The sequence below is a fragment of the Jaculus jaculus genome, chromosome 4, assembly GCF_020740685.1.
Source record: "Jaculus jaculus isolate mJacJac1 chromosome 4, mJacJac1.mat.Y.cur, whole genome shotgun sequence".
Taxonomy (NCBI): Eukaryota; Metazoa; Chordata; class Mammalia; order Rodentia; family Dipodidae; genus Jaculus; species Jaculus jaculus.
The window spans coordinates 80600438-80625393 of NC_059105.1; the positions used below are offsets into that span (position 1 = coordinate 80600438).

Consider the following 24956-nt stretch of genomic DNA (forward strand, 5'->3'; position numbering starts at 1 on the left):
AACTAGAATTGGTTATTACCAAAGTTCTAGAACCCCACTGAGGTTGAGGTTGAGAACGAATGGACAGACATTCTTTATTTCATTTTCCATCCATAAAGTCATTGCAATTTTATTTCCTACAAAGGATTCCCAACTCTCTTTTATATTCTTCTCTTTTCTAAAATGACATTCTAGTGACCTTCTCCTTAAAAGGCCTTCTTCAGTCTGCAACCCTGAATGTCCACCATGCTGTTCATGTCTCTCCCTAACGCACACAACCTTCTTTATCTGAACTTTCCACGCTGGCGGAAGGAACCCCTGTGTGAAGAGTGGCAGTGCCGTTCTGGGAGGAACGAGACGCCTGGGAAGCTGTACACAGCCGCTCCCCTGTGAAATGGAAACTCACTTATACTGCCAAATACTGTACTTTGCACACTGCCAGATGATCTTCTATAAGGGACTTATTATTCCAGAATGGCCTCCAAACCAAATTCTACTGGGCCAGTCTGAATGGCAAGACTATTTTCACTCATATAGTTAATATTAGTTCACTTATGATCATACTTTAGCCAATGTCACTGAGATGAAGGCCATAGAGAAAGAAGACCTCATTTCTTTTCATATCACACAATATGCGATGGCTGTGTATATATATATATATATATATATATATATATATATATATGATGGCTGTATCTAGAGCCTCAAGCTTCCTAGGAATCCAGTAGACTAACAGACTGTAATGATCTTCCCACTAATCTTCCCACAGAATCAGTATCACACCACTGTGGAAGCTTAACCCACATGGAAAGATAAATAAAAATGATTGGATCTCTTCCTCCATGCCTCAGTTTAGCAACCCCATACTGTTTGAGGACAATGTATAAGGCACAAACACCAAAGAGCAGTTCATAAATTAAGCCACTTCTCAGTTACTGCCCTCATGACTTCAAACCACTGTACCTGTAATAGTCCTACCTTTCCTGACTGGCTGGGATGGAGAAATGCATTCTCCATGTCAAAGTTATTCTGAGCCTCTTCTGTTGTAGAAACCCCTCCCAGACCTCAATGTTTTCATCACAGTAAATTGGTTATACCCACTTCCTGTATGTGGTGAGCCTCAAAACCAACAATGAATGAGAAGCACCTTATAAACCACAAGATGCTATGAAGTCTGTTCCTATCTCTACCAGTATTAAACTGATATCACATTTCTCACTATTAGTTCATTTTCTGGTTTCACAAGTTCATAAGCATTTTTAATGTGCTTACATTTCTCATTTTTTTTAGAGACAGAGAGGAGCGGTGCGACACAGAAATTCTGCGAGAGAATGGGCACTCCAGGGCCTCTATCTACTGCAAACAAACTCCAGACACATACACCACCATGTGCATCTGGCTTACATGGGACCTTGAGAATCAAACCTGGGTCCTTAAGCTTCACAAGTATGTACCTTAACTACTAAGCCATCTCTCCAGCCCATCATTTGTTGTTGTTGTTGTTGTGTTTTTTTTTTTTCATTTACAAAAATAGAGGCATTTAAATTTTTTTGGTCCAAATAGCTTCTTCTATTCCAAGCCAATTACTGAATGTTCTCTCTGTGACCTGGGCTCACTGCTGCTTCCCACCTAATCACTCCTACTTCTTAAAGCTAGAATCTATTAGAACTATGAGGGTCCCTTACAGTTCTCAGTAGCCTGTCCCGAGAGGAGGCTCTTCTCCACCATGCCTCATGCCCCTCCTACTCTACAGAGCACTGGATATTGCGGTCAGTGCCATCATTCACTAGATAAGTGACCTTGAACAACTGACCTATGCTAAATTCCCAACACAGTATTGTGAACTAAGTCTGTTAGCTGACACAGGCTCTGAATCTGACCTTAAGCCCCTTTTCCTAGCCACCATCAACCCACTAGTATGCCTCTTGTCCTCCTTGATTGCAATAAATGTACATTTTCCATTCTTTGTGGCTATTTCTTCTTAGCTATCACAATTCCCTTCTCCTTAAAATTTTCAGCCCCCCAAAAACATACTTAGAATGGAGCATTTATCTATGAACCTACTGTTTCTAGGCTATAATACTAAAACATAGCTTTCATATATCTTTAAACTTTTCATTTACCCCGTAGTAGAAATTGTCAATAAACTTTAGCATTTCTTCTTTCAAAGTATATCCTAAGTGAGTCTTTCTCACAAACCTAGACAACTTTCAGACTATGACTCTATTACAATGAACTTTCGTTGTCTTTTTTCTATTCCTTTTCAAGCCAGGAGATTCCCAAACATTTTGGCTTTAGGACACACTCTCAAAATTACTGAGGACCTCAATAAGATTTGGATTATGAAGGCTGAATCTATTGGTATTATTTCATAAGAAATTAAACTTTTTTAAATGTGTTCATTTTATGATAAAAATGATAACATGTTAAAATGTTGACAACAGCTGGGCATGGTGGTACATGCCTTTAATCCCAGCACTCTGGAGGCAGAGGTAAGAGGATCATCATGAATTCAAGGCCAGCCTGAAACTACATTGTGAATTCCTGGTCATCCTGGACTAGAGCAAGACCCTACCTCAACACCCCCCCCCCAAAGAAGATGCTGACATTTTAATTAAAAAAATCAAAAACCTATGCTTTTTAATTTCAAAAGTGAGGAAGAAGGACTCTTTTACTGTATAATTTATAGGAGGTTTCTCACATCAGCTTACCCACTCACTCTGCTGAGATATACCTGTTTTTTAGTGCTGGGTACTGAACTAGTTTTCTTAATGTGAAGGCCATGCACTCACTCACCACGCCCCTGAGCTGCAGCCCAGTCCTGGCATGAATTCTTTTGGTTTAGGCATGCAAAGAACTCCAGCCTGTACTTGGTAATGACAGGAGCCTTTTCACTTCATTGAGGATATTCTTCCCTGATAGCACATTCAAACCTGACAGACAGTAAAAGTTACTTAAAGGTAACTTCTAATGTTGACCTGTCAGATATACCAATAAGCTTGTTGTAGTCTGTTACTGTAAAATCCAATGAGCTACTTTAGGGGTTTTGTTCTGTTTTATTCATTCGTTTTTGGAGATATACACTTAGCAGGCATTTTATCATGGAGCTAGCCCCCTAGTCCTGGTTCTGCTCTTTTTTGTGCTGGGGAATAAACCCAAGGCATTGTGCATGCTAAATAAGTCCAGGCACTGCCACTGTGCTACCCCTAGTATGTTTCACATTTTAAAGGGATTATTTACTCGTGTAAGATTTTGTTACATCCTAAGTTGGGTCAAGTGGAAAATTTTGGTTTTGTAAATCTTAAAAATGTTGGCTGAAAGCCAAGTGTAGTGGTGCATGCCTTTAATCCCAGCACTTGGGAGGCAGAGGTAGGAGGATTGCCATGAGTCTATGACCACCCTGAGAATACCTAGTGAATTTCAGGTTAGCCTGGGCTAGAGCAAGACCTTGCCTCGAAAAACCCAAAATAAAAATAAAGAATGTTGGCTTGAGGGATGGCTTAGTGGTTAAGGTGCTTGCCTGCAAAGCCAAAGGACCTCAGTTCAATTCCCCAGGACCCACATAAGCCAGATGTACAAGGCGGCTCATGCATCTGGGGTTTGTTTTCAGTGTCTGGAGACCCTAGTGTGCCCATTCTTTCTTTCTCTCTCTCTTCCTCTGCTTTGTTCTCGCTCTCAAATAAATAGATAAAAAGAAAATATATTTTTAAAATGTTGGCGGGAGAGATGGCTTAGTGGTTAAAGTGCTTGTATTCAAAGCCTAAGGACCCAGGTTCAATTCCCCAGTACCCATGTAAGCAAGATCCACAAGGTGGCCAAGCATCTGGAGTTCCTTTGCAGTGGCTGGAGGCTCTGGAATACCTACTCTCTATATCTACCTCTCTCTCAAATAAATAAATAAAATATTTAAAAAATATTGGTACATTCCATTATACAATATTAAACTATCATAATCATTAATATCACAAGAAATCTTAACAGAAAATTCCTGGGAAGCCATGAAGCTCAATGTAACTGATATAAATTTCCCCCGAACAATTCTGACTTAAAAGGTCAAGTTCTAGAATTGACAACTAATCCACTGAGGGTGTTTTTTTTTTCCTCTTTTTTCTTTTTTGGTAATCTGTTTTGTTTTTAATTGAAGGGCGCAGCTCATTTCATTCCTTTGGAAGAAAATGTGACACGAATATCCAATTCTGGTCAACCATTTTTGTCAGTCATTATTTAAAAAAAAAAAAAAACGCTGTTCTATTTGAAAAGCAGCTCATCCAACTTGCAATTCAAATAGTCGCAAACGGTTTTGCTCAAGACAACTACTACACTCAGCGTACAGCAGAAACACTTTATGCAGACTTCCCATTTCATCACCCAGATGATTAAAGTGATAGGGATTCAAGGGTCAAGATTTAATCACATTCATTATTTTTAGTGCCTTGTCAAGGACATTCAGTGAATTATTCGACTTGAAGCACGTGTGTGGCAGTGAAGAAAAATATCAAGAGTACTTGGATAGCCTTTGTCCCACCTTGAAAAGCAAGCATCAGAAGTGCTACTGAAAACTGTTTTTTTTTTTAAATTTATTTATTTGCAAGCATAGAGTGATAGGAGAGAGGCAACTGCAAACTTACTCTGGGTGCATGCGCTACTTTGTGCATCTGGCTTTACATGGGTACCAGAGAATCGAACTAGAGTCATTAGTCTTTAGAGGCAAGTGCCTTTACTGTTAAGCTATCTCTCCAGCCCCTGAAAAGTAGTTTTAATTATTATAAAGAGTTTTGGCCCAACAAATACCTAACAGGACCTTAAAGATACCTTAGGAGTCCATAGCCCACATTTTGAGCATCTCTGTGTTAAGTCTACACCCGTGTTAAAGGACGACCTTTTCTTAAAATAAAACAAAACAAAAAACCCTATCAACTATATCTGCATTTTCTTTATCCTTGTAATGGGTCCTATATATTCCATCCTCTGCTTAATTTCTTGGGAATAAGAGGGTCTAAACTCACCAATTCTGTTTTCTTGTCACTTACTTGTAACCTCACATTATCCACCTTCATAGCTTTCCTGAAATACCTCTAGGATGCACACTCACTTTTATTTTTGATTTTTAAAGACGTATTTTTATTTATTTATTAGAGAGAAAGAGGAAGAGTGGGCATACCAGGGCCTATAGCCGCTGTAAATGAACTCCAGATGCATGTGCCACTTTGTGCATCTGGCTTACATGAAACCTAGAGAATCAAATCTGGATCCTTAGGCTTCGCAGGTAAGCCCCTTAACCACTAAGCCATCTCTCCAGCCCTATCTTTTCTTTTTCAGCAGCATACTTGATCTTTTGATTTTGCTATAGATTTTTGGCCTTGCAAATGCTGTCCTACAAGTGAAAAAATAACATAACAGACACAGGAAAGCCCATGGTCCCCAGGGCTCAGTGGTCTTCAGCTCTGGGTTCCCAGGGCACAGTGGTCTTTGAGTTCCTCTCTTATACCCTGAGATGGTGTTTCTTCAGCCTGTCCTTTATAGCTTACACAGGAAATCCCAAAGTTTCTTAGACCTCTTCTCTCAAAAAGAATCACATCTTTTTCCCTAGTCTAACTTACCTCATTTTGCTTCCAAGGCAACAAACTACCCAATTTACATGCTCAGCTCTTTCTTGAGACCCAGCTTGATTTCCCAGCTCTTGGCTGGGCACTTTTGCATAGCTGTATCACCAGCAATCAAGGTAACACTCCTGAACAAGTCAAATAAAAGTGTTCAGTCCCGTCACCTGCAGAGTCCTCCTACAGTGGCCTCTGCATGACAGTCGAGGTTGACATCTCCCTCTTCCTGTTGTTCTCAGGCCCTTACAGCCCCAACATCTCAGGTACCGCCTCTTTCAATGTATCACCTGCCCTAACTTGAGGCTTTCTCCCTTCCCTGATCAACAAATTTTCTCTTCATCTTCCCTCACGATAGTTCTTCCAGTCCACTCCACCCTATTCACTTTCAGATGTTCTGGTTTAAATGTTTATATGATTCCTCATCCAATTTATATGTTACAATCCTAAACCCCAGGGTGATGGGGCTTGCAGAAGGTTATTAGGTCACTGGGAGTGCACAGCTCCCATGATGGGGTTCAGGCCCTTCAGGAAAGAAGGAGCTTGTGATCTCTTTCTACCACACTACTTATGGGGGCAAGATGGTTCTCTATGCTCCAGGATACGGACCTCATCAAACAAGAAGCCTGCAGGCTCCTGGATTCTGACTTCCTATTCTCAATCACTGTGAGAAATGAATTTCTACTCTTTCTAACCCACCTGATTTATTTTTGATATGCAGCCTCCATTGCCTTCCAGGGGGATCTCAGAGCAGAGTACACCAAGTCTTTCTCATGCTCAGCATCTCTACCTGCTCAACTGCTGGTTCATCACAGTTTAGGTTACTCTACGTTACTTGCTACTTTTAGTTCTATCCACTTTGTATACAGGTTTGAATCCTGTACTGGACACTAAAGTTCAATGACTGCTAACTCATCTTGAACAGCACCTAGCATAGTGCTTTTCAGTTTAGCAACTTACTATTGATTGGAGGAAATGTAGAATGGATGTAGTACTACCTCTAGTCTCTCTTCCTCTGGATACACAATAGTCATGTGCACATCTCCACTTCCACCTAAGTCTCAGTTAACCACTAGATCAATGTGCTTTACCAGTCTAAAAAGCTGAGCATTAAAGCTAAAAAAGCAGGATGGAGGTAACAGTTATGCTTTATTTCTAAACTAGGTGATGGGTGAACAGATGCCATTATTTTTTATATCTCCTTACTTCTCCAAATCTTTTAGAATGTCTGAAATAGTCATTAAAAACAAAAGACATCAAGAAAATATTTAAACATTTACCTAAAATAGATGTCCTCTTCAAAATAAAATAGTTTTGTGTTTAATTATTTTGTTGTTTAATATGTGTTAAGTTTTTTTAAGTTGTTGTTTAGGTTTTTTTGAGACAGACCTGTGAGTAGCCCTAGCTGCCTTGCAACCTGCTATGTACAGCACACTGACCTCGAACTTGTGGTGTCTTCCTCCCTCTACCTACTAAGTGCTGGGATTACAGTTACACATCACTATAGTACTTAACATGTGTGAAGTTTTATTACTAACCAGACTACCAGAAAGAAATCTTTCCTCATACTCTGAGATTAATCTTTACTAAGCAATGACTCATTAGACCAAGAACTTTCTCATCCCTTCCTAACAAGGCATGCCTAAACTGTTAATGATATAGTAAAACAAATCCAAACAAATTATGGTTGCCCTGATTCAAAGAAATAAAGCTATGAATCCTATAATAACTTAATAGTTTCCTCTAATTTTTCTGAGTTTCCAACCTCCCTTCCTTCCCTTTTCTTTCCCTTCCCCTCCTCTCCCTCTCCTTCTCTTCTCCTTCTCTCCTTCCTTTCTTCCCTCTCTGCTTCCTCCCTCCCTCCCTTCCTTCCTTCCTTCTTTGTGATAAGGTCCCATGTATCCCAGGTTGACCTCAAACTCACTATTTAGCCACCACAACTGTTCTGTTATGTAATTCTAGGGACTGAACCCAAAACTTCCAGTATGCTAGGTAAATACTGCAACTAAATGAGCTACATCCTCAGTCTGAGTGTTCTTTCCCCTTTGAGTAAAGGGATTGTTTGGAGGGGTGGGGAGATGGTGCGTTAACAATAGGAAGCTTATTTATAAAGAACCTATTCTAGATGGCACATAGCTTATAAGAATCAGTTGACGACGGGGGTGGGAGGGGAATGAGGGAAGGGGCTATATATACTGTATTTGAGAATGCCATTAAGCCACTCCTTTTGCTAGAGCTGAAAATGCTGTGTTTCAAACATATTTTAAACTATTGTAAAAGCAATGTTTTTTTTTTTCCTAAAGATGTTGACAGGCAAATGTAAACTTTAATAAGTAGGTACTTTGCTTACAAAATACCATTTACCTGGTTCCAAGATGGTTAAAAATTGCAAATTACACACTAATGAAACTCCTCATAAATTAATAAAAAAAATTTAAGTTCTCACTGTTTTTATTTCACTTTGATTTCAACTTCAGAGTTAAGAATCAAGAATTAGGGCTGGAAATGGCTTACCGGCACTTGCCTGTAAAACCAAAGGATCCAGATTTGATTCCCTAGCACCCACGCAAGCCAGATGCACAAGGTGGTGCATGCGTCTAGAGTTCATTTGCAGTGGATAGAGGCCCTGGTGTGCCCATTCTCTCTATCTACCTGCCTCTTCCCCCCCCCTCTCTCTCTCTTAAATTAAATGAACTTTTTTTAAAAATCAAAGAATTAATGGAGCTGCATGACCACCAAACATTAGTGCAATAGCACAGAGTGGAAAGGACAGTTCAGACATTTAGAAATAACTTACTATGTCACAAGTCTACATAAAATTTCAAAGTCATCTCACAAGGAGCTGTTTTCAATAGATTTGTTAGTCTGATGACTACTGACAGGTTACCACTGACAGCAGCCAAGGGTCTAGAGACTAAAATACAAAAGCCCAGACAGAGCAAGGGATGAAGGCAATATCTAAAAGTGAAACTTCGGTGACAATGCTGGCACTAAACCCTGGAAACGTACATGTTGTACTAATATTCAAAACTTGGTTAATTCTAGTTAGGGCAAACCTTTCCTTTAGGTTCAATGGCCTGGACATAAAACTTTAATATGGCAGTCTTAATGAATACCAGTGAAGCTTAAAGATTCCATGAGGAGAACAAGGCACATCACGCTTTGCTGATGGTCAGATTCAGTTCTGTCAGGCAATTTTCATCAACTAACGAAGTAACTGCTGGGGCTTGTGCCATACCATGGCCGCCTCCACATGTGACCATAAGAAAGCAAACATGAACCACACTCCACCTCACACCTCAAAACAGTATGTACTCTGTTTCTTAAAATTAGCCAAACTAGAAACATCAGCACCTATATTTACAGGTCTTGTATGTCGTGATTTTGGTCTCCATGGATCCTAAAGAAGCTGATTCAGAGAGTTCAGGTCTCAGGAGTCAGCAAAATGTGCAAATTTTGGTCACTCCATCAAAACCAATAGCTACTCCTGAATTTAGCCGGGTCCAGAGCCAAGCACATACATACCTCCTCTTGCCAAGAAACTGGGCCAATTCTCCCTCTGGCCAGGGGAGAAAAGTTGACAAAGAAAACCAATTGTTAACCTGTTTTCTTAGTCCAATAAATATCTAAATCTGCCCTGTACTCTCACAGCAGAAGAATCTTGCATAGAACCCCAAGAATCCTCCCAACGGTATCTAAGTCAAAACACCAAGGATTAGTCCAAATGGGCAGAGAATTGGTAAATTTGATGACTGACACTTGTGACGTTTTAGATGCAAAATGTCCCCAGTAGCCTCAGGTGTTAGGATCCTTAATCCCCAGTTGGTGGCACTGTTTGGGAAGGTGTAGGAACCTTTCGGGAGAGAGCCCTGCTAAAGGAGTATGTCACCGGAGATGGGTGCTGAGGTGTCACAGTCCAGTCCACTTGGTGCTCTATGCTTTCTATTTCCTCCCTGCTGATGTGAAGATGAGGCTCCATCTGCTTGTTCCTGCCATGCTTTCCTGCCAGATAAAATTTCTCCTTGAAGCTTTAAGCTGAAATAAATTCATTCCTTTCCTAAGCTGCTTCTGGTTGGGTATTTTTTTATCTCGGCAATGAGAGGGTAACTTATTTCAAGGGAACCAATTTTGTATTCTTTTCAATACATGGAAAAGAAATGAGAGAGAGAGCAGGTCATGATCATGTGCGAATTCACTAAAGGGAGACCTGCTATATTGGTCAACAGCTGTTCCAACTGGACACCAGAATAGGTTTTCCACCTTCATCACACACACCTAGTGCCTTGCCCCACTTGGCCCAAATCCTTTGGTGGCCAGGCAGGAGGAGCAGGGTAGGCTTATGCTGGGATGCCTGCAATAACACCTCTTCCCTGTCCAGTGTATGCCTCAAAGTATCTTCTCCTCTATTCCTCCCAAACTTCATGACTTTGCGTTCTGCCTTTGAGCTCATTTTTAGCTATATTTTTTAGAACCATCCATATAACTTTCCTGACATGTCCTACTTCGTGCTACGCATCCCCAGAAACACACAAGTCATACATAATAGTTACAACATAAAGAGGTGGTTCCCCAGCCCACCAATGAAGTGGCAGAGAGAGGAAGCCAGTGTTTCAATGTGGAAACATAGATGGGTTTTCTTTCTTAAGTTCTTTCAGCATTACTATATATGTATGTACATACACTGTGGGCAAAATGAGCCTCTGTACACAGAAAAAGATTCTTAACCTCTGTTTCCCCAGGAAAATAGACAGTATGTTCAAAACATGTTGTGGACAAAGTAAAGGTCATAGAACTGTGAAATGGGTATGACCTAGAAAAGAACAAGTAATTTGAATTGTTTAAAAATAAACCACTAATGCATCCATTAAATGCTACACGTGTATAACATCTATTATATTTATATTATATTATATGTATTAACCTCATGAAAAGTTTTCAATTTGAGTATTTATCTGGTTGGTCCCTATTTTCATCCCCCTACAGAAAAACACTTAAGATGTTTAATTTTGTTAAGGCTTTCAAAACTTACCAAGTACTATTAAGAAAGCTAGCCTTTATACACTTTCTCTATTTAAAGTTTCACATTTTTGCCAAAACCTGCCATTGACTAATTCTAAAGTCATATCATAACATATCAAAAACAAAACAAACTTTTGCAGTCAACTGACTGACTTTCTATGTCCCCCAAGTCTAGCTAGGTCAGAATTCAGAGGAAGCAAACCCAATGCTTAAACAATGCAGGTACACTAACTTAACGAACCCTGTCCCTCGAATATTATTCCAAGAATTCACATTAGCTAAACAGATCTCTGTCAACTGCCCCAGGGAAAAACAAACAAATCTAATACATTCAGTTCAGGGTCACATTCCTCAAAGTGCACTCGGTTCCCCTCAGAAAAGGAGAGTGCCACTGAACATTCTTTAGGGATTGAGGAAGAAATCAGTAGAAATGTATTCTTACCATTCTCACTGGGCTCTGAGGGCTTGGACACTTCTCTGAACGGGATCATAACTGCGTCTCCAGGCACCCTGGGGCTTTCCACATACTTGGGCTTCCTGACGGGACCTGCAGTGGGAAAGATCTAAGTGTGGCTAATTTTTTCCAGATGCAAATCTGCAGAATGTACAGTGAGTGTCCTTACCCAGACCCAAACGCCTAAAGGACAAGCCAGCCCGTCCCTCTGTTGAAGACACACACAGTTCAGCCGACAAAGGAATGTCCAGTTCGGTTTGCCAAGGAAGAAAAGGGTAAGCTCAGCTTGGAGAATGTAAACTGACTGAAACCAAAACTGCCCTTTCACCATGAAGTCTCCACAGCTGTGTATCAAGTAGGTGACTCTGACATATTCAAACCCTGACAGCTTGTAGTAAAGGCTGCGTTGTTTTTTAATATGCCATTGTCCTCTAACTGGGATAAAGATGGTTTGGTTGCTTGATATCTCCAAAGTCAGGAGGCAAGGATTACAAATAGCCAGCCTGCAGTATCAACACACTAAGCAGCCGTTGAATGAGGCATCTTATCGGGCTGATGACGCACATTAACGGCAAGGGGCCCAAAGGATAGTTGCTACTTTGGCAGCTGAAACAGCTGCCTTCAAAGGGGTGTGGCAGACAGTCCAGCTGGACTCAGGGACATGAATGACACTGAGTCTTATCTCCCTTCTCCTACCCCACTTCATCAGAGAATCTAGATTTAAAGAAAAAAAAAATTTAGACAGGATCTGGTTATGTAGCTCAGGCTGGTCTGGAACCCACATCCTTCTGTCAGTCTGCCAAATGCTGAGACTAAAGGCATGTATGTGCCAGCACACCCTGCTTACATTTTTTTCTTTTGTGCATATGTGGTATACCTGTGTTTGTGTGTATATGGGTGAGTACACATGCGTGTGTGTGTGCATGTGCATGTGGAGGCCAGAAGTCACCGTTGCATTGGCTCTGGGTGTCTTCCTCTATGGTTCTTCACTTTACTTACTGAGGCAAGGTCTCTCACCTGAACCCAGAGATCACTGATTCAGCTAAGTCTACCTGGCTATCTTGCCCTGTGGAACCCTGTCTCTGCCTCCTGCATGCTGGGATTACAGATGAGCCGCCATACCTGCCTGGCATTTGCATAGGTGCTGAGGATCCAAACTCAGATACTCACACTTGAAGGGCAAGCACTTTAGAACTTTGCCCACAGAGTCCTCTGCCTGAAATTGAAATTCTTTCTCTCTCTCTCTCTCTCTCTCTCTCTCTCTTTCTCTCTCTCTCTTTTTAGTTTTCTGAGGCAGGATCTTTATCATTCTAGCTCAGGCTGACCTGGAGTTCACTATGTAGTCTCAGGGTGACCTCAAACTCACAGCAATCCTTCTATCTCTGTCTCCTGAGTGTTGGGATTAAAGGCATGTGACACCACACCCAGCTTCTGCTTGAAATTCTTTTTTTAAAAAAATATTATTTATTTATTTATTTGAAAGAGAAAGAAGGGAGGGAGAGAGAGAGAAAGAGAGAATGGGTGTGCCAGGGCCTCCAACCACTGCAAACAAACTCCAGATGCATGCGATCCCTTTTTCATCTGGGTAACGTGGGTCCTGGGAATCGATCATGGGTCCTTTGGCTTTACAGGCAAATGCCTTAACCACTAAGCCATCCCTCCAGCCCATCTGCTTAAAATTCTTAATGAGGTTGGGTGGGCCTCAGTCACTGCTTCTGGGAATGGACAAAGGTGCAGCCACTTTGGAAATTACTTCAGTAGTGGCTCAAAAGATCTAACAGAGCTTTTGCATAGGTGCACAGACGCATTATTTGTACAATCAAAGATGTGTGGGCTTTTCTTATACACATTGTAGCACAGCCACATGATAGAATGTTTGGAAATGAGAAGGAAGAAGCACCAGTTCGCACTGTAACATGAGTGAGTCTTGAAAACAGTAGGCCACATGAAGGAATCCTGTCACAAAAGAGAACGTCCTACAGGATTCTTTTCAGAGGGTACCTCCAGAATTGGAAAATCTACAAAAACAAAAGGTCTGAATGGTGGTCAGGGCCTTCTGCAAGGTGATAACTAAGAGGAATCTTCTGGGTGTAACAAAATGTTCTGAAATTAGACTTTAGCAGTCATTTGTAAACCTTGTGAACATACTTTTTAAAAAATGCTATAGTACTATATATTTTAAATAGGAGAATTCCATGGTTGATGAACTCTATCTAAATAAAGCAACATGAAAACCAGGAGTGCCTTACCTACTCTATCTGCTACATCTAAACATCACATTCCATCTTGGTCCAGAATCAGTGGCTTGACCTTGTTACAGTTTCAACAAAGTCACAGAGAGGAATGTTCTACACCATTGAGAGGATGGACAGTGCAGAGAGCTCCAGGCAAGCTCCAACTCATGCCCTTGTGCAACTGGAGTCACTGCCCTGGCCATGCCCCAGGCCCATCCTCCCGATGAAGGAGGTACAGCAGCAAAGTGACCATTCTCCTGCCTCACACACTGCACAGGTCTGAGAGATTTGTTCAAAATGTGGTTTTTATGGTGAGAGATGCTGCCATCTAAAGGTTGCCTGCAAAAGCATCTATACAACTAGAAAAACAACCCAATTCCCAGCCAGCAAGAATGTCCTGCATCTTAAAATAGATTATGTTATCAAAGACATATCATTACAAAGAAGCATGTCCCTTCTAACTTTAGAAAACATGACTTTCAAATGACTAATACAGTATTTTAAAGTAAATAGTTGTCTTTATAATTTATTTAACCTTATCAGAAAGAGTTTTTTTTTTTTTTTTTTTTAAGTGTAATGGAATGGCTACAGGAATGGGGAAATATGCTCGCATCCAGACTTCATCTAACTTGCCCATAACCACATAAATATATGCACCACGGGGAAAGGCTGAAGAATTTTATGGGGAAGACAGAAATTAGGAAGAAAGAAAGCCAGAGCAGGACAGACATAAACAGAACTGGAAGAGATAGGAGAATCTATGAAGGCATTTGATTGTCACTAACGCCCTACAGCAAAATGGATACCATCATCTTTCCCTCTTCACCTGGTCTATTACACTGCAAGGACCACAGGACAGCAAAGTCTTTATTACTGTTACATGATTGTTGTAATAAGTTCCACGTTGCTGGGATGAACATCCAGACCAGGCACAGTTCAGGGGAGGAAGGGGCTTATTTCAAGCTCACAAATCCAGAGGAAGTTCCATCTGTGATGGAAGAAACTGGCTCCCTTCACAGATCCAAGCAAAGAGAGAGAGAGAAAACCACAGAGAGCAAAGCACCAGTACCCACACCAAAAAATCAACAAACAGCAGGGACCCAGGCCGAGCTTACGCTTATCTGCATACCTATGGGGTGGAATTCAGATCCGCCCCAGTGAAACCTTAGGGCTGGACTCCAGAGTCCACCCCCAGTGATACCTCCTTCAGCTACGCCACTGGAGACCCAATGTACAAGTTTATAAAACATCTGAGTCTACGGGGGACATGAATTGAAACTACCAGTGATGATACACAGCTACCACAGCAACAGGCACAACATGGCTCCAGACCCAATTGGACTACTCTCCTTAACTGTCCAGGGGGCAGTAACAGCATATCTAGAGATCTATTTCCAGGCTCCGAAATGCCTGCCCAGTATGTCCTTCAAAAATACTAATAGCAAGTATTTTCTTAAAATGTAGTCCATTTCACATGGATGTGCAATAGTTATTGTGAATGATGGATCAAGGGACTCAGAGCCTTTAGAAGGAATCTGCATCCAGCTGTTTGTCTGTGATGGATCTGGGCCTGGTGGAACAGGCCGCCAGCCACTTGAGAGGTTGAGGCAAAAGGATAGCAAGTTCCAGAATAGCTTGGTCAACTAGTAAACTTCGAAATGGAAAAAAAAAAAAATGTGGAAGAGTGGTAGAGCACTTCCCTCACAATGAGAGGTCCTTGTTTCACTGTTAAATCCCCAAGTACCAAAAATAAATAAAAGTAATAGTCCCAACTGGGAAGCAAGCATTAACTGTAAGAAACACTCAACACTAGAGAGCTAGGCTGTAAAAAGCGAACTTGGGAGTTGTACAGACCTAGGTTCAAACACTGTAGGTTCAAACACTCTCTAGGTGTCACCCCTAATGTAGGCCTTAGCATGCCCCTGAGCTCAAAGGCAAGTAAGTGTGTGTATCTCCTGAAACATGGAAAATCCATGAAGGCAGGGACCAGGCCAATCTTGTTCCCCGGCACAATGACATGACATGTGGAATACAACTAAGCAAATGAAATTCTTACCCAGTTGTCACTCAAGGCTAAGCTCTGATATGTGCTAGATGACTCATTCCTAGTACTTTGGGGAGAAAACCAAATAGTTCCCCATTTTTAGGTCAGCAAACCCAGGTTTGATTAAATTTAACAATTTGCTACAGGTCCACACACAGCAAAATAGGAGGGAATTCCAATCCTGGGCTGTGAAGCTTTGAAGCCCATGGGATAACCCACCATGCAGCACTTATAATACTATGAAATCTAGATTAAGACCTACAAAGACAAGGCCGGGACACTGGAACTTTCCAACACCCAGTTGTCCCAAACCTCAGCTGTGCAGGCAGCAAAGCTGTTTCTTTTACTAGCCGAAATATTATGACTTGAACATAAACAACAGCTCTTCAACATAACCCTTTTATTTAAATTGCTTTCACCAACACCTGAACCTCAAATGTTGTAAAACAAGATGTATTTATAGCCATAGATGTTTTATTCTTTCCCCAATTGCTCATTAGAGAATTTGTGCACACTTCCTATTAAACAGAGTAGATGAAGACACATTTGCCTCTTTTCCCCTCTGATATGCCATTAAAGTTGCAGTAAAGGGATGAAAGAAAGCCATGGGGAAAGGAGGTGACACAGGTGAGAACAGACACCTGAAAGCAGGAAATGGACTGCCAAGAAGCAGCAGACTGGGAAGAGCAGAAAAGGTGAAGGCTGGGGAGGGTGGTGAGGGTCAGCTCAGGCCACAGAGCCTTGGAGCCACCAAACCAGTCTGAGAATGGATCGAGATCTCTTCCCAAGCCAGAGCACAGCCTTCCTCATGGTGGAGGCTGACTTTATCCTCTGGGAAGTTTGAATTTGAAGATCATGAAGATTCAAGAACTAAACGAAAAGGTAGAATTAAGAAAAACTCTATATGCACACTGGTGGGCCAAGAGGCCCACATCTCTTGTCCCCTACTCAGCTGTGGGAATACTGACAGCCATACTTGTACACCAGGGCAGGCAGAGCCCATAGGCTACCTCTCTGGAGAAACTCAGTGAAGGAAAAGATCTATCAATATGGTAGCTGGGGACTACCACTGAAGAAATGGCAGACCCCTGAAAATCACCTTGTGCATAGCCTGCTCTTTAACACACCTTTCACCAGCTTCTTAGCACATGGTACTTATGCGGAGTAAGGAGCCAAAGTTCTCAGATAGCACTTAAGAAGGAAAGACACTACCCTGCAAGACAGTGACTGAAGCAGTTCCAAGGAACCAGAGACAATGGGAGGACTCCAGCCCACCCGCCAGAGAGGAAAGCACTACTGCCCTCAGCACACAAGCCTACAGTGACATGGGACGTTTGGAGTCTGGGAGGTCAGATGAGAAAGCAGCAGCTGCAGGGTGAGGACGATGGACACCATGACAGTTCTGACCCACTGCCATCACCCAGCACCAGTCTTCCACTGAAGCAACTACTACTGAAGCACACTGACACTAATCCCCGTGCCATCCACATGAAAAATTCCTCTGAAACGAGCAGCCACACTGCTTGTCAACACAGATCAAAACTGAAAACACACTTCACCCAACCCCCCTCGCTCAAGGAAAATAATTTTTAGCTCCTTTCCATACCCAGCTTTTGTTCAAAAGGAACAACTCACATCCCCAGGACTAAGCTATGTAACCACCCTTACATAAACCAAGCGTTCCATGGTGAACCCTTATGAACTCATAAGAACAGAGAACTGTTGCATTAACTACCCAGGACTCATGGCATACCTGCTACTAGTTATGTTTTGAAGAAAGAGTCTCCAAGACACAAGGCAAGATTGTCGGATATGAGTATACACCAACATGTTTCCATGGCTGACCCCACATTGGTGCCTATCAAGCAACTCTCTTGACTATAAGGTCCATGGGTGTCCTGGGAGGGGAGGACATTGCTACACATTATGGTGTGTGGTAGCAAGAATGGGATCTATAATGACACCAGCAACCACCCCACCAGTCAGGTTAAAGTAGGGCCTTGTGTTTATATCTGGCACTTTATCCAGATTATAGGGTTAAGATAAATGGTGAGAGTTTTTGTTTGTTTGTTTTTGGTTTGGCTGGCTTTAAAAAATATTTAAAATATTTATTTGAGGGAGAGAAGAAGAGAAAGAGAGAGAGAAAGAATGGGTACACCAGGGCCCCTAGCCACTGCATGTAAACTCCAGATGCATGTACCATCATGTGCATCTGGCTTACGTGGGTACCGAGGAATCAAACCTGGGTCCTTGGGCTTGACAGGCAAGCATTTAACCGCTAAGCCATCTCTCCAGCCCTTAAAAACTTTTTTAAAGGGCTGGAGAGATGACTTAGTGGATAAGGCACTTGCCTGTCAAGCCTGGTTCGAGGCTCGGTTCCCCAGGACCCACGTTAGCCAGATGCACAAGGGGGTCTGGAGTTCATTTGCAGTGGCTAGAAGCCCTGGTGCACCCATTCTCTCTCCTCCTCTCTTTCTGCCTTTTTCCCTCTCTGTCTGTTGCTCTCAAATAAATAAATAAATAATTTTTTTAAAGTTCTTAAAAAATATTTATTTATTTATTTGAGAGAAAGAGGCAGTGGGGGTGGGGGGCTTAAAAAAAGGCAAAGTCTTAACTACATAGCCCAGGCTGGCTTAGAACTCACAATGTTATTCAACTTGCCATTCTCCTGTTTCCTATCTCCACTTCTCAAGTGTTAGACAGGCATATGCCAGATACTCAGCGAATGAGGCTCTTCTTAATGATAAATCAAACCCCTTCTTCCTGTACCCCAAAAGAGAATGTAGGGAAAAGAGAAAGAGATAAGATATTGAGACTGACAAAACAGGAAAACTGGGAACTAGCAAATGCTGTAACATGCGGGGAGTCCTGTGCAACAGTAGCTTGCCTTGCTCCCAGCAAACACTGGTGAACCATGACTCCAGAACCCTGTTCCAAGCCTAATCCCCAATCTCTCCATCTTGGGATACAGGGAAGGAAGTTCTCAATAACTCAGAGACAAAAAATGTGCTAAAAGGCGGTTAAGTAGTCATACACTTGTAGGCAGGGGTGGCAGGTCCCACAGACAGCTGCTGCTGCTTTGTTCATACAGAAGAAGAAGGGCCTCGTGTTCCTGTGCAAGGCAGCAGCCAGTCCACCCCCAGTGGCTCCATTTTGCAGCCTGGAAGACACAGCAGTTTCTCTAGTCACATTCCGCCTTTACTTAAATCTCCAACATATGGTTCCCAGTGGCCAGCTTTCTTACTCTTTTTGACATTTTAATCACACAGCAATTCTGCTGCTTAGAAACTGCCATATAAGGAGTATTTTTTAAAAGGGGATGGTAGAAATAAACCAAACTGAGCTTTATCTCCAGGCAGTGAAAGAGAGAAGGGCAGGGGTTACTTTTCACTTCTGAGTGCTTCAGTTAAAAATAATTTTATATATATAAGCAATATTTGGGTTGCAGAACACCTGAGGCTGCCTACTGCATTTAAAGTAGATCTTATATTTTTCACACCATCTAGACATTATGAAAAGTAATCTCTCTGGTTTTTTATCGTTTGGGGGGATTTTTTTTTTTTTTAGAATCGTGAAGTTTCACAGTAATTTCCTATCAATTTTATCTGGTGTAGGTTTTCACTTTACATTTGGGGAATGTATACAAGAAGAGAAAAAGAAAAGGAGATGAGCAAGGACATGTATGGGGTGGGGTGTTTGTCTCTGAAGCAAATGTCACTTAATAGCAAATTTCAAATGGCAAGCTGTGGTCAACTGTCAGGTCAGTCTTAGGGTGACTGATCGACTGATTTTTATCTATGCATTTGGTTTTCTTTTGAAACAGTGTCATGCTAGATAGTGTTGGAGCTTACTTAGACCAGAATGGCCCCCCAAATTGCAACAATCCTCCTGCCTGTCTCTTGAGTAAGGAATTACAAGCTTGCACTACCATGCTGGGCTACTCCTGAATTTTTAGAAGAGTAAAATATGACAGAGATTCGAAAATCTGACCCCTCCTTCATGTACCCCAAAAGAGAATGTGTGTGGGAGGAGAAGGGTTGAGATACAGTTTGTGACTGATAAAGAGAAAGGCCAGGGACTAACAAAAGCTATGGTATTCAGGAAATCTTCAGTAACAACATCCAAGCCTGCTACAAGCTGCCTCTCCCCTGCTGGACTCAAGGTAGGGCCGGAGCAAGGAGGCTATCCACACACAGCCCTAAGGCCACAGCCAGCCTCTTGGGAGGATTCATTCTGATGGAAGGCAGAGCCAAACAGGAAATCCACCAGTCAACAAGCCCCATCCAGAGGGCAATTGGAGTACAGTGTGGAGTCGGAGATTTGGCTTTCTCATGAGAAGCAGAGGAGGGCTAAGATAAAACCCTGAGATGCTGCTGAGATGGCCGCCTTGATTCCAGGGAATGACCAAAGACAGTATGAGGCCAAGGCCTGAAGCACCTGGGCCTCTTGTGCTGGCACAGGGCACCAGGAAAGAAGAGTACCAGAGGGCCCCTGCCAAAAATTTCACCTAGACATATCCAGAAACCTTCAGAAGCACTTCACAAGGGCCTGGGTCTGTGTGTAAGGAATGAAGGGAAGCAAGTCAGTGTACAGCAACGATTGTGACTTCATCTGCATGCCAACAGATGAGATTTGGAGACATTAAGACTACAGTGCAGTGTAGAGAAAACACAGGTCACTTGCTGATGGCAAATGAAATATGAAAAATTACCTGAAACCACTTTCAATGAGCATCCTTTAACTTACTTCAAATACTTCATTTTAGGAGTCTCCTAGGGAGGGGTGTCAGCTTTGTTCGTTCACGTGAAGTGCACACAGGGAAAAGTGTGCTGTAAGCACACACTTCAATGTGGAAGCAGCGCGTTAACCAGCACCATACTTCTCATGAAATGTGAGTAAGACTTTCAAGGCTTGGGTTGTAGTCTTTTGAGGTTGATTTTTTTGTTATTGTTGTTTTTTGTTTTTGGAGACAAGCCTATAGTCCATGTAGCAGACAGTTTCAGGTTCGCTGAGATAAACTTCCAGACCAGGCACAATTATGGAGGAAGGGATATTTATTGAAGCTTACAGATCCAGGGGAAGTTCCATAATGGCAGAAGAAGCTGGCCTGCCTTCACAGGCCCAAGCAGAGAGAGAGAGAGAGAAACACAAGCCTAAAGGTCAAAAGCCACAGCACACTTCAGGAACTCCTGCTAGGCACACTTTGCATATCTTTAGATTGAAATTGGAAACCCACCACCACACCTTAAGATCACCCAGTGACATTGCCTCCAGCCAGGTAGCCAGCAGATGCAAACTAGAAACAAACAACTGAATATATTGGGGGCCATCTATTCTATTCAAACCACCACAGTCCAGGATGGCTGGGAACTTACTAAGTAGCTGAGGCAGGTCTAGAATTTACAGCAAACCTCCTGCCCCAGCTTCTCAAGTATGGGATTACAGATGAAATTGTTTCTTATGCACTAATGAATGGGAGTGCAGTAATTCACTTTACATCTGCCCTATGCCGGGTAAAACCCACAGTCATAACTCAGTTCTCTTAAAGGTCACAGGCGAATGTGATCTCAAAACACCCCCATCTAAGGAGTGCATCCTAAATGTGTGCCAGGTGGCTTTCAAGTGCAGACCCCAGCAGTAGTTAGCTTGCTTTTAATCAGAAGGCCACACTTACAGGCTGATGCTACAAGCCTGTCATCTAGTTCATATCACCAACCAATAGTAGGTTAAGTATTGCACTCCAGGTCAGAAATGAGCTTTCACATTAACAAAATTCTGACTTGTTTGTTAGATTTTGGTAATACTATTTTAAATGATGAGATTCATGCTATTTGTGGTAAGAGGACTGACAAGAAAGGTTATGGAGATGCTCTAACATTTGTAAGGCCCATGTTTAAAAGCCCAGCAGGTTCTGAAAAAATGTAGGGCTATAAATAAGAATGGCACCCAAGGCTGGCAGCCACTGCCATTACTGGTAGGTCTCCCATGCAAAATAGCAGAAGAGCCTGCATCCTGCTAAGCACTTTAAGATTCCCATCTCCTCAGAGCATTGAATCAGTCATGGTATTGTGGTGAAGGGATTCTGCAGATGGAATTAAGAATTGCACTTACTGGGCTGGAGAGATGGCTTAGCAGTTAAGGCGCTTGCCTGCAGAGCCTAGGGACTCATGTTCAACTCTCCAAGTCCCACATAAGCCGGATGCACAAAATGATGCAAGCATGCAAGGTCGCACATGCAGGAAAGGGTGTGAATACATTTGGAGTTTGACTGCAGTGGTTGGAGGCCCTAGAATTCCAATTCGCTCTCTATTTAAAAAAAAAAAAAAAGGCCAGTCTGTTGGGCTTGCTTTAAAAAAAAACCTGCAGGTATTGATTAGCTGACCTTCACATTATTTAGAATTATCAGTTTTCCCAATGTAATCACCTGGACCTTTTGAGCAGAAGTCAGAAAAGGCAGAAGGGAGGATGAATCAGATTCAATGACATTTCTGGACTGACACCTTGCTGGCTTTGCAGATGAAGGACTTGTGCCAAAGACAAAGGGCTGTACTAAGTCTATAAAATACTGTCACATGTCACTCTTAATAACAGTGCTATCAGAACACCGAGCCCAGAGAGGGAGAAACCAGAACCTCACTCAGCATATAAAGCAGGCTGTGTGTCTGCGTAGCAGCAGCTTGTGAACTAATTAGTCTACACGGACAGAACTCAGCGTGGGAGGGTTGTCGGCATTCGTACCTGTACTGAGTTGATAAGAAGAAAAGCTCTAGTCTGTCTCCTCTAACTTTTGGTAGCAATTATACTTTTCCATAAATGATCTAATGACTTTAGTTTGTAAGAATTACAGATTGAACAGTTCTAACTGAAAAAATATGAAATGAATAATGTTCCAAAACATGATTTTTGGCACAGACATGTCATAAGTGGCAAATTCTACACCTTACCTCATCGAACAAGCTGCTTTCAAAACACACACGCATTAAAAATACTGTGTAAGATCACTTTCAGGCTATGTTTAAGTAAACCATAAATTAATATTGTGTTTAGACTTGGGTTCTAGCCCCAAGATATGATATATACATGCAAATATTCCGAGCCTCAAAATATTTCTGGTCCCAAGCATTTTGGATTAGGTAAATTCAACTAGAATTAACTAGTAACAAATAAATGGACAACCATCAACCTGCACTTTTCCAGGAGGGATGATCTCTGGGTTTAAGGAACTAGGAAAATAGCCAGTGAGAGAAAAGGCTCTACTTCTCTACCCACGAGCAAGAGGCTATACTGCATGACGTGACTGAATCTCACCCCACAGGAGAAGGCAGATCCTTGAGCACTTTCTTAGCCTGTGGGTTCATAGAGGCCATGTTCTAAGTGTGGTCCCCGGGTTTCAGCAGCACCTGAAGCTTTTTTGACATGTACCTTCTCAACCCCATCCCCACCACAGAATGATTCTGGGGTTCCCTCAGCTTTGAATAAGACAGGCTTAGCCGGATTAGAATAGCTAGAGGAGACCTTGTCCACTCATTGAGGAAGCTTACAATTGAGTGATAGAAAGACAGACATGGCATAGTGCTGTCACTGGGGAGAACAGAAACCAAAGAAAACGGCTGTCTCTGAGATGTGCCTGAGGACTTGGTGGGGTGGCATCAACACAGGAGAGGTCTGGGAGGGGGGAGATGGTGTCTTTCCATTCCTAAACAGAACACAGGCAGCTGGAGCAAAAGAACCTTTCCTTTTTCTGCACAGTTGTTGCATGGTGTTATGCTGTCAGGACACAGATATAACAAGAAAAAAAGTGTTTGCCTGCTTTTTAAAAGATATATTAATTGGGCTGGAGGGATGGTTTAGCAGTTAAGGTGTTTGCCTGCAAAGCCAAAGGACTGAGGTTCAATTCCTCCAGGACTCATGTAAATCAGATGCACAGGTGGCACATGCATCTGTAGTTCATTTGCAACAGATGGATGCCCTGGCATGACCATTCTCTCTGTCTCTCTTTGTGTGTCTCAAGGAAGTGTTAAAAAAATAAATATTTGGGCTGGAGAGATGGCTTAGTGGTTAAGCGCTTGCCTGTGAAGCCTAAGGACCCCGGTTCGAGGCTCGGTTCACCAGGTCCCACGTTAGCCAGATGCACAAGGGGGCGCACGCATCTGGAGTTCGTTTGCAGAGGCTGGAAGCCGTGGCACGCCCATTCTCTCTCTCCTTCTATCTGTCTTTCTCTCTGTGTCTGTCACTCTCAAATAAATAAATAAAAATTAAAAAAAATAAATAAATATTTTATTTATTAATTTTATATGAGAGAAAGAATGGTCACACCAGGCCCTTCAGCCACTGCAAATGAACTCCAGACACTGCACTACCTTGTGCATCTGGCTTTACATGGGTACCGGGTCACTGAACTAGGGTCCTTAAGCTTTCTAGGCAGGTGCCTTAACCACTGAGCAATCTGTCCAGCCCTCTGCCTATTTGCTGAATGAATTTTACTTAGTTGCTATTGTATCAGTCAATGTCTTGTTGCTGGGACATTTTAATCAGGTTAAGAGAGGAAGAGTTTATTTCAGTTCACAGTTCCAGGTGACAGTGTACATGGCAGGGAAGGCATGACAACAGGAGCTTGAGGCAGCTGGTCATTTTCAGCACAGTGAAGAAGCAGAGAGGGGTGAAGGCTGCTAGATAGCCAGCTCTCTCCTTTTTATACAGAGCAGGATCCCAGCCCATGGAGTGGTGCTGCCACAGTTAAAATGAGTCTTCCCACCTTAATTAGTCAAGATCATCCCTCACAGACATGCACAGAGGCTAAGCTAATCTACACAGTCCCTCACGGGTGACTCTAGGCTATGTCATGTTGACGATCAGTATAAATCATCACAGCTATAAACCACTGTAAGTTCTGGGAAATTTTTAAATTTGCAAATATTTTCTCAAACATTCATTTAGTACAATGGCTAGTACAGAATTCTATGCCAATCTCGTTGCATCTTTCTGTCAGGTCAGAGGATTTAAGGTAAAGGAAAAGGTAGTAGAAGAGCATGTGTCCCAGTCCAGTCAAAGGTTGCCACCCACCGGAAGGTGCTCCATGCCCCCTCCCAACCACTCAGGAGAGGGTCAGAACAGCGTGTAATCTTGGGTCTCACTCATCAGCTGGCTCTCACTCCAAAGTGGGCAGGTAAGGATGACCCCATCTTTCCTGGGCAGATTTCTGGCACACACAATTCATTTCTTGCAATACACAGGAACCCTCATGTCACAGAGAAAGTGACCATATGAGAGAAATACAAGAATTGTTCTTCATCCTCAAGGTCACCTGCATAGGTGGGCACTTGGTCACAACCACTCAAAGCTACTTCTCTATCTCTCCTTAGGGTTCTGAGATCAAAAACAGGAAAGACTGGGCTAGAGAGATGGCTTAGTGGTTAAGGCATTTGCCTGCAAAGCCAAAGGACCCAGGTTCAATTCCCTAGGACAAGCCAGATGCACAAAGGGCACATGTATCTGGAGTTCGTTTGTAGTGGCTAGAGGCTGTGGCATGCCCATTCTCTCTCTGCTTGCAAATAAATGAATAAAATTTATATGTGTGTGTGTGTATTGACATTATATATATAGATACACACACACACACACACACACAC

At 42.3% G+C, this 24956-nt stretch overlaps 1 protein-coding gene across 4 annotated transcripts in view; it reads right to left on the minus strand.

Moving 5' to 3' along the window:
- Tanc1 (tetratricopeptide repeat, ankyrin repeat and coiled-coil containing 1) overlaps nucleotides 1–24956 on the minus strand; it is a 255800-nt gene that overhangs the window by 73960 nt on the left and 156884 nt on the right. For all 4 annotated transcript variants that reach the window (XM_045146817.1, XM_012952495.2, XM_045146816.1 and 1 more), the window contains one exon: nucleotides 11038–11142. In XM_045146817.1, the coding sequence (XP_045002752.1) occupies nucleotides 11038–11142 (105 nt within the window). The remainder of the gene's footprint in view (nucleotides 1–11037; nucleotides 11143–24956) is intronic.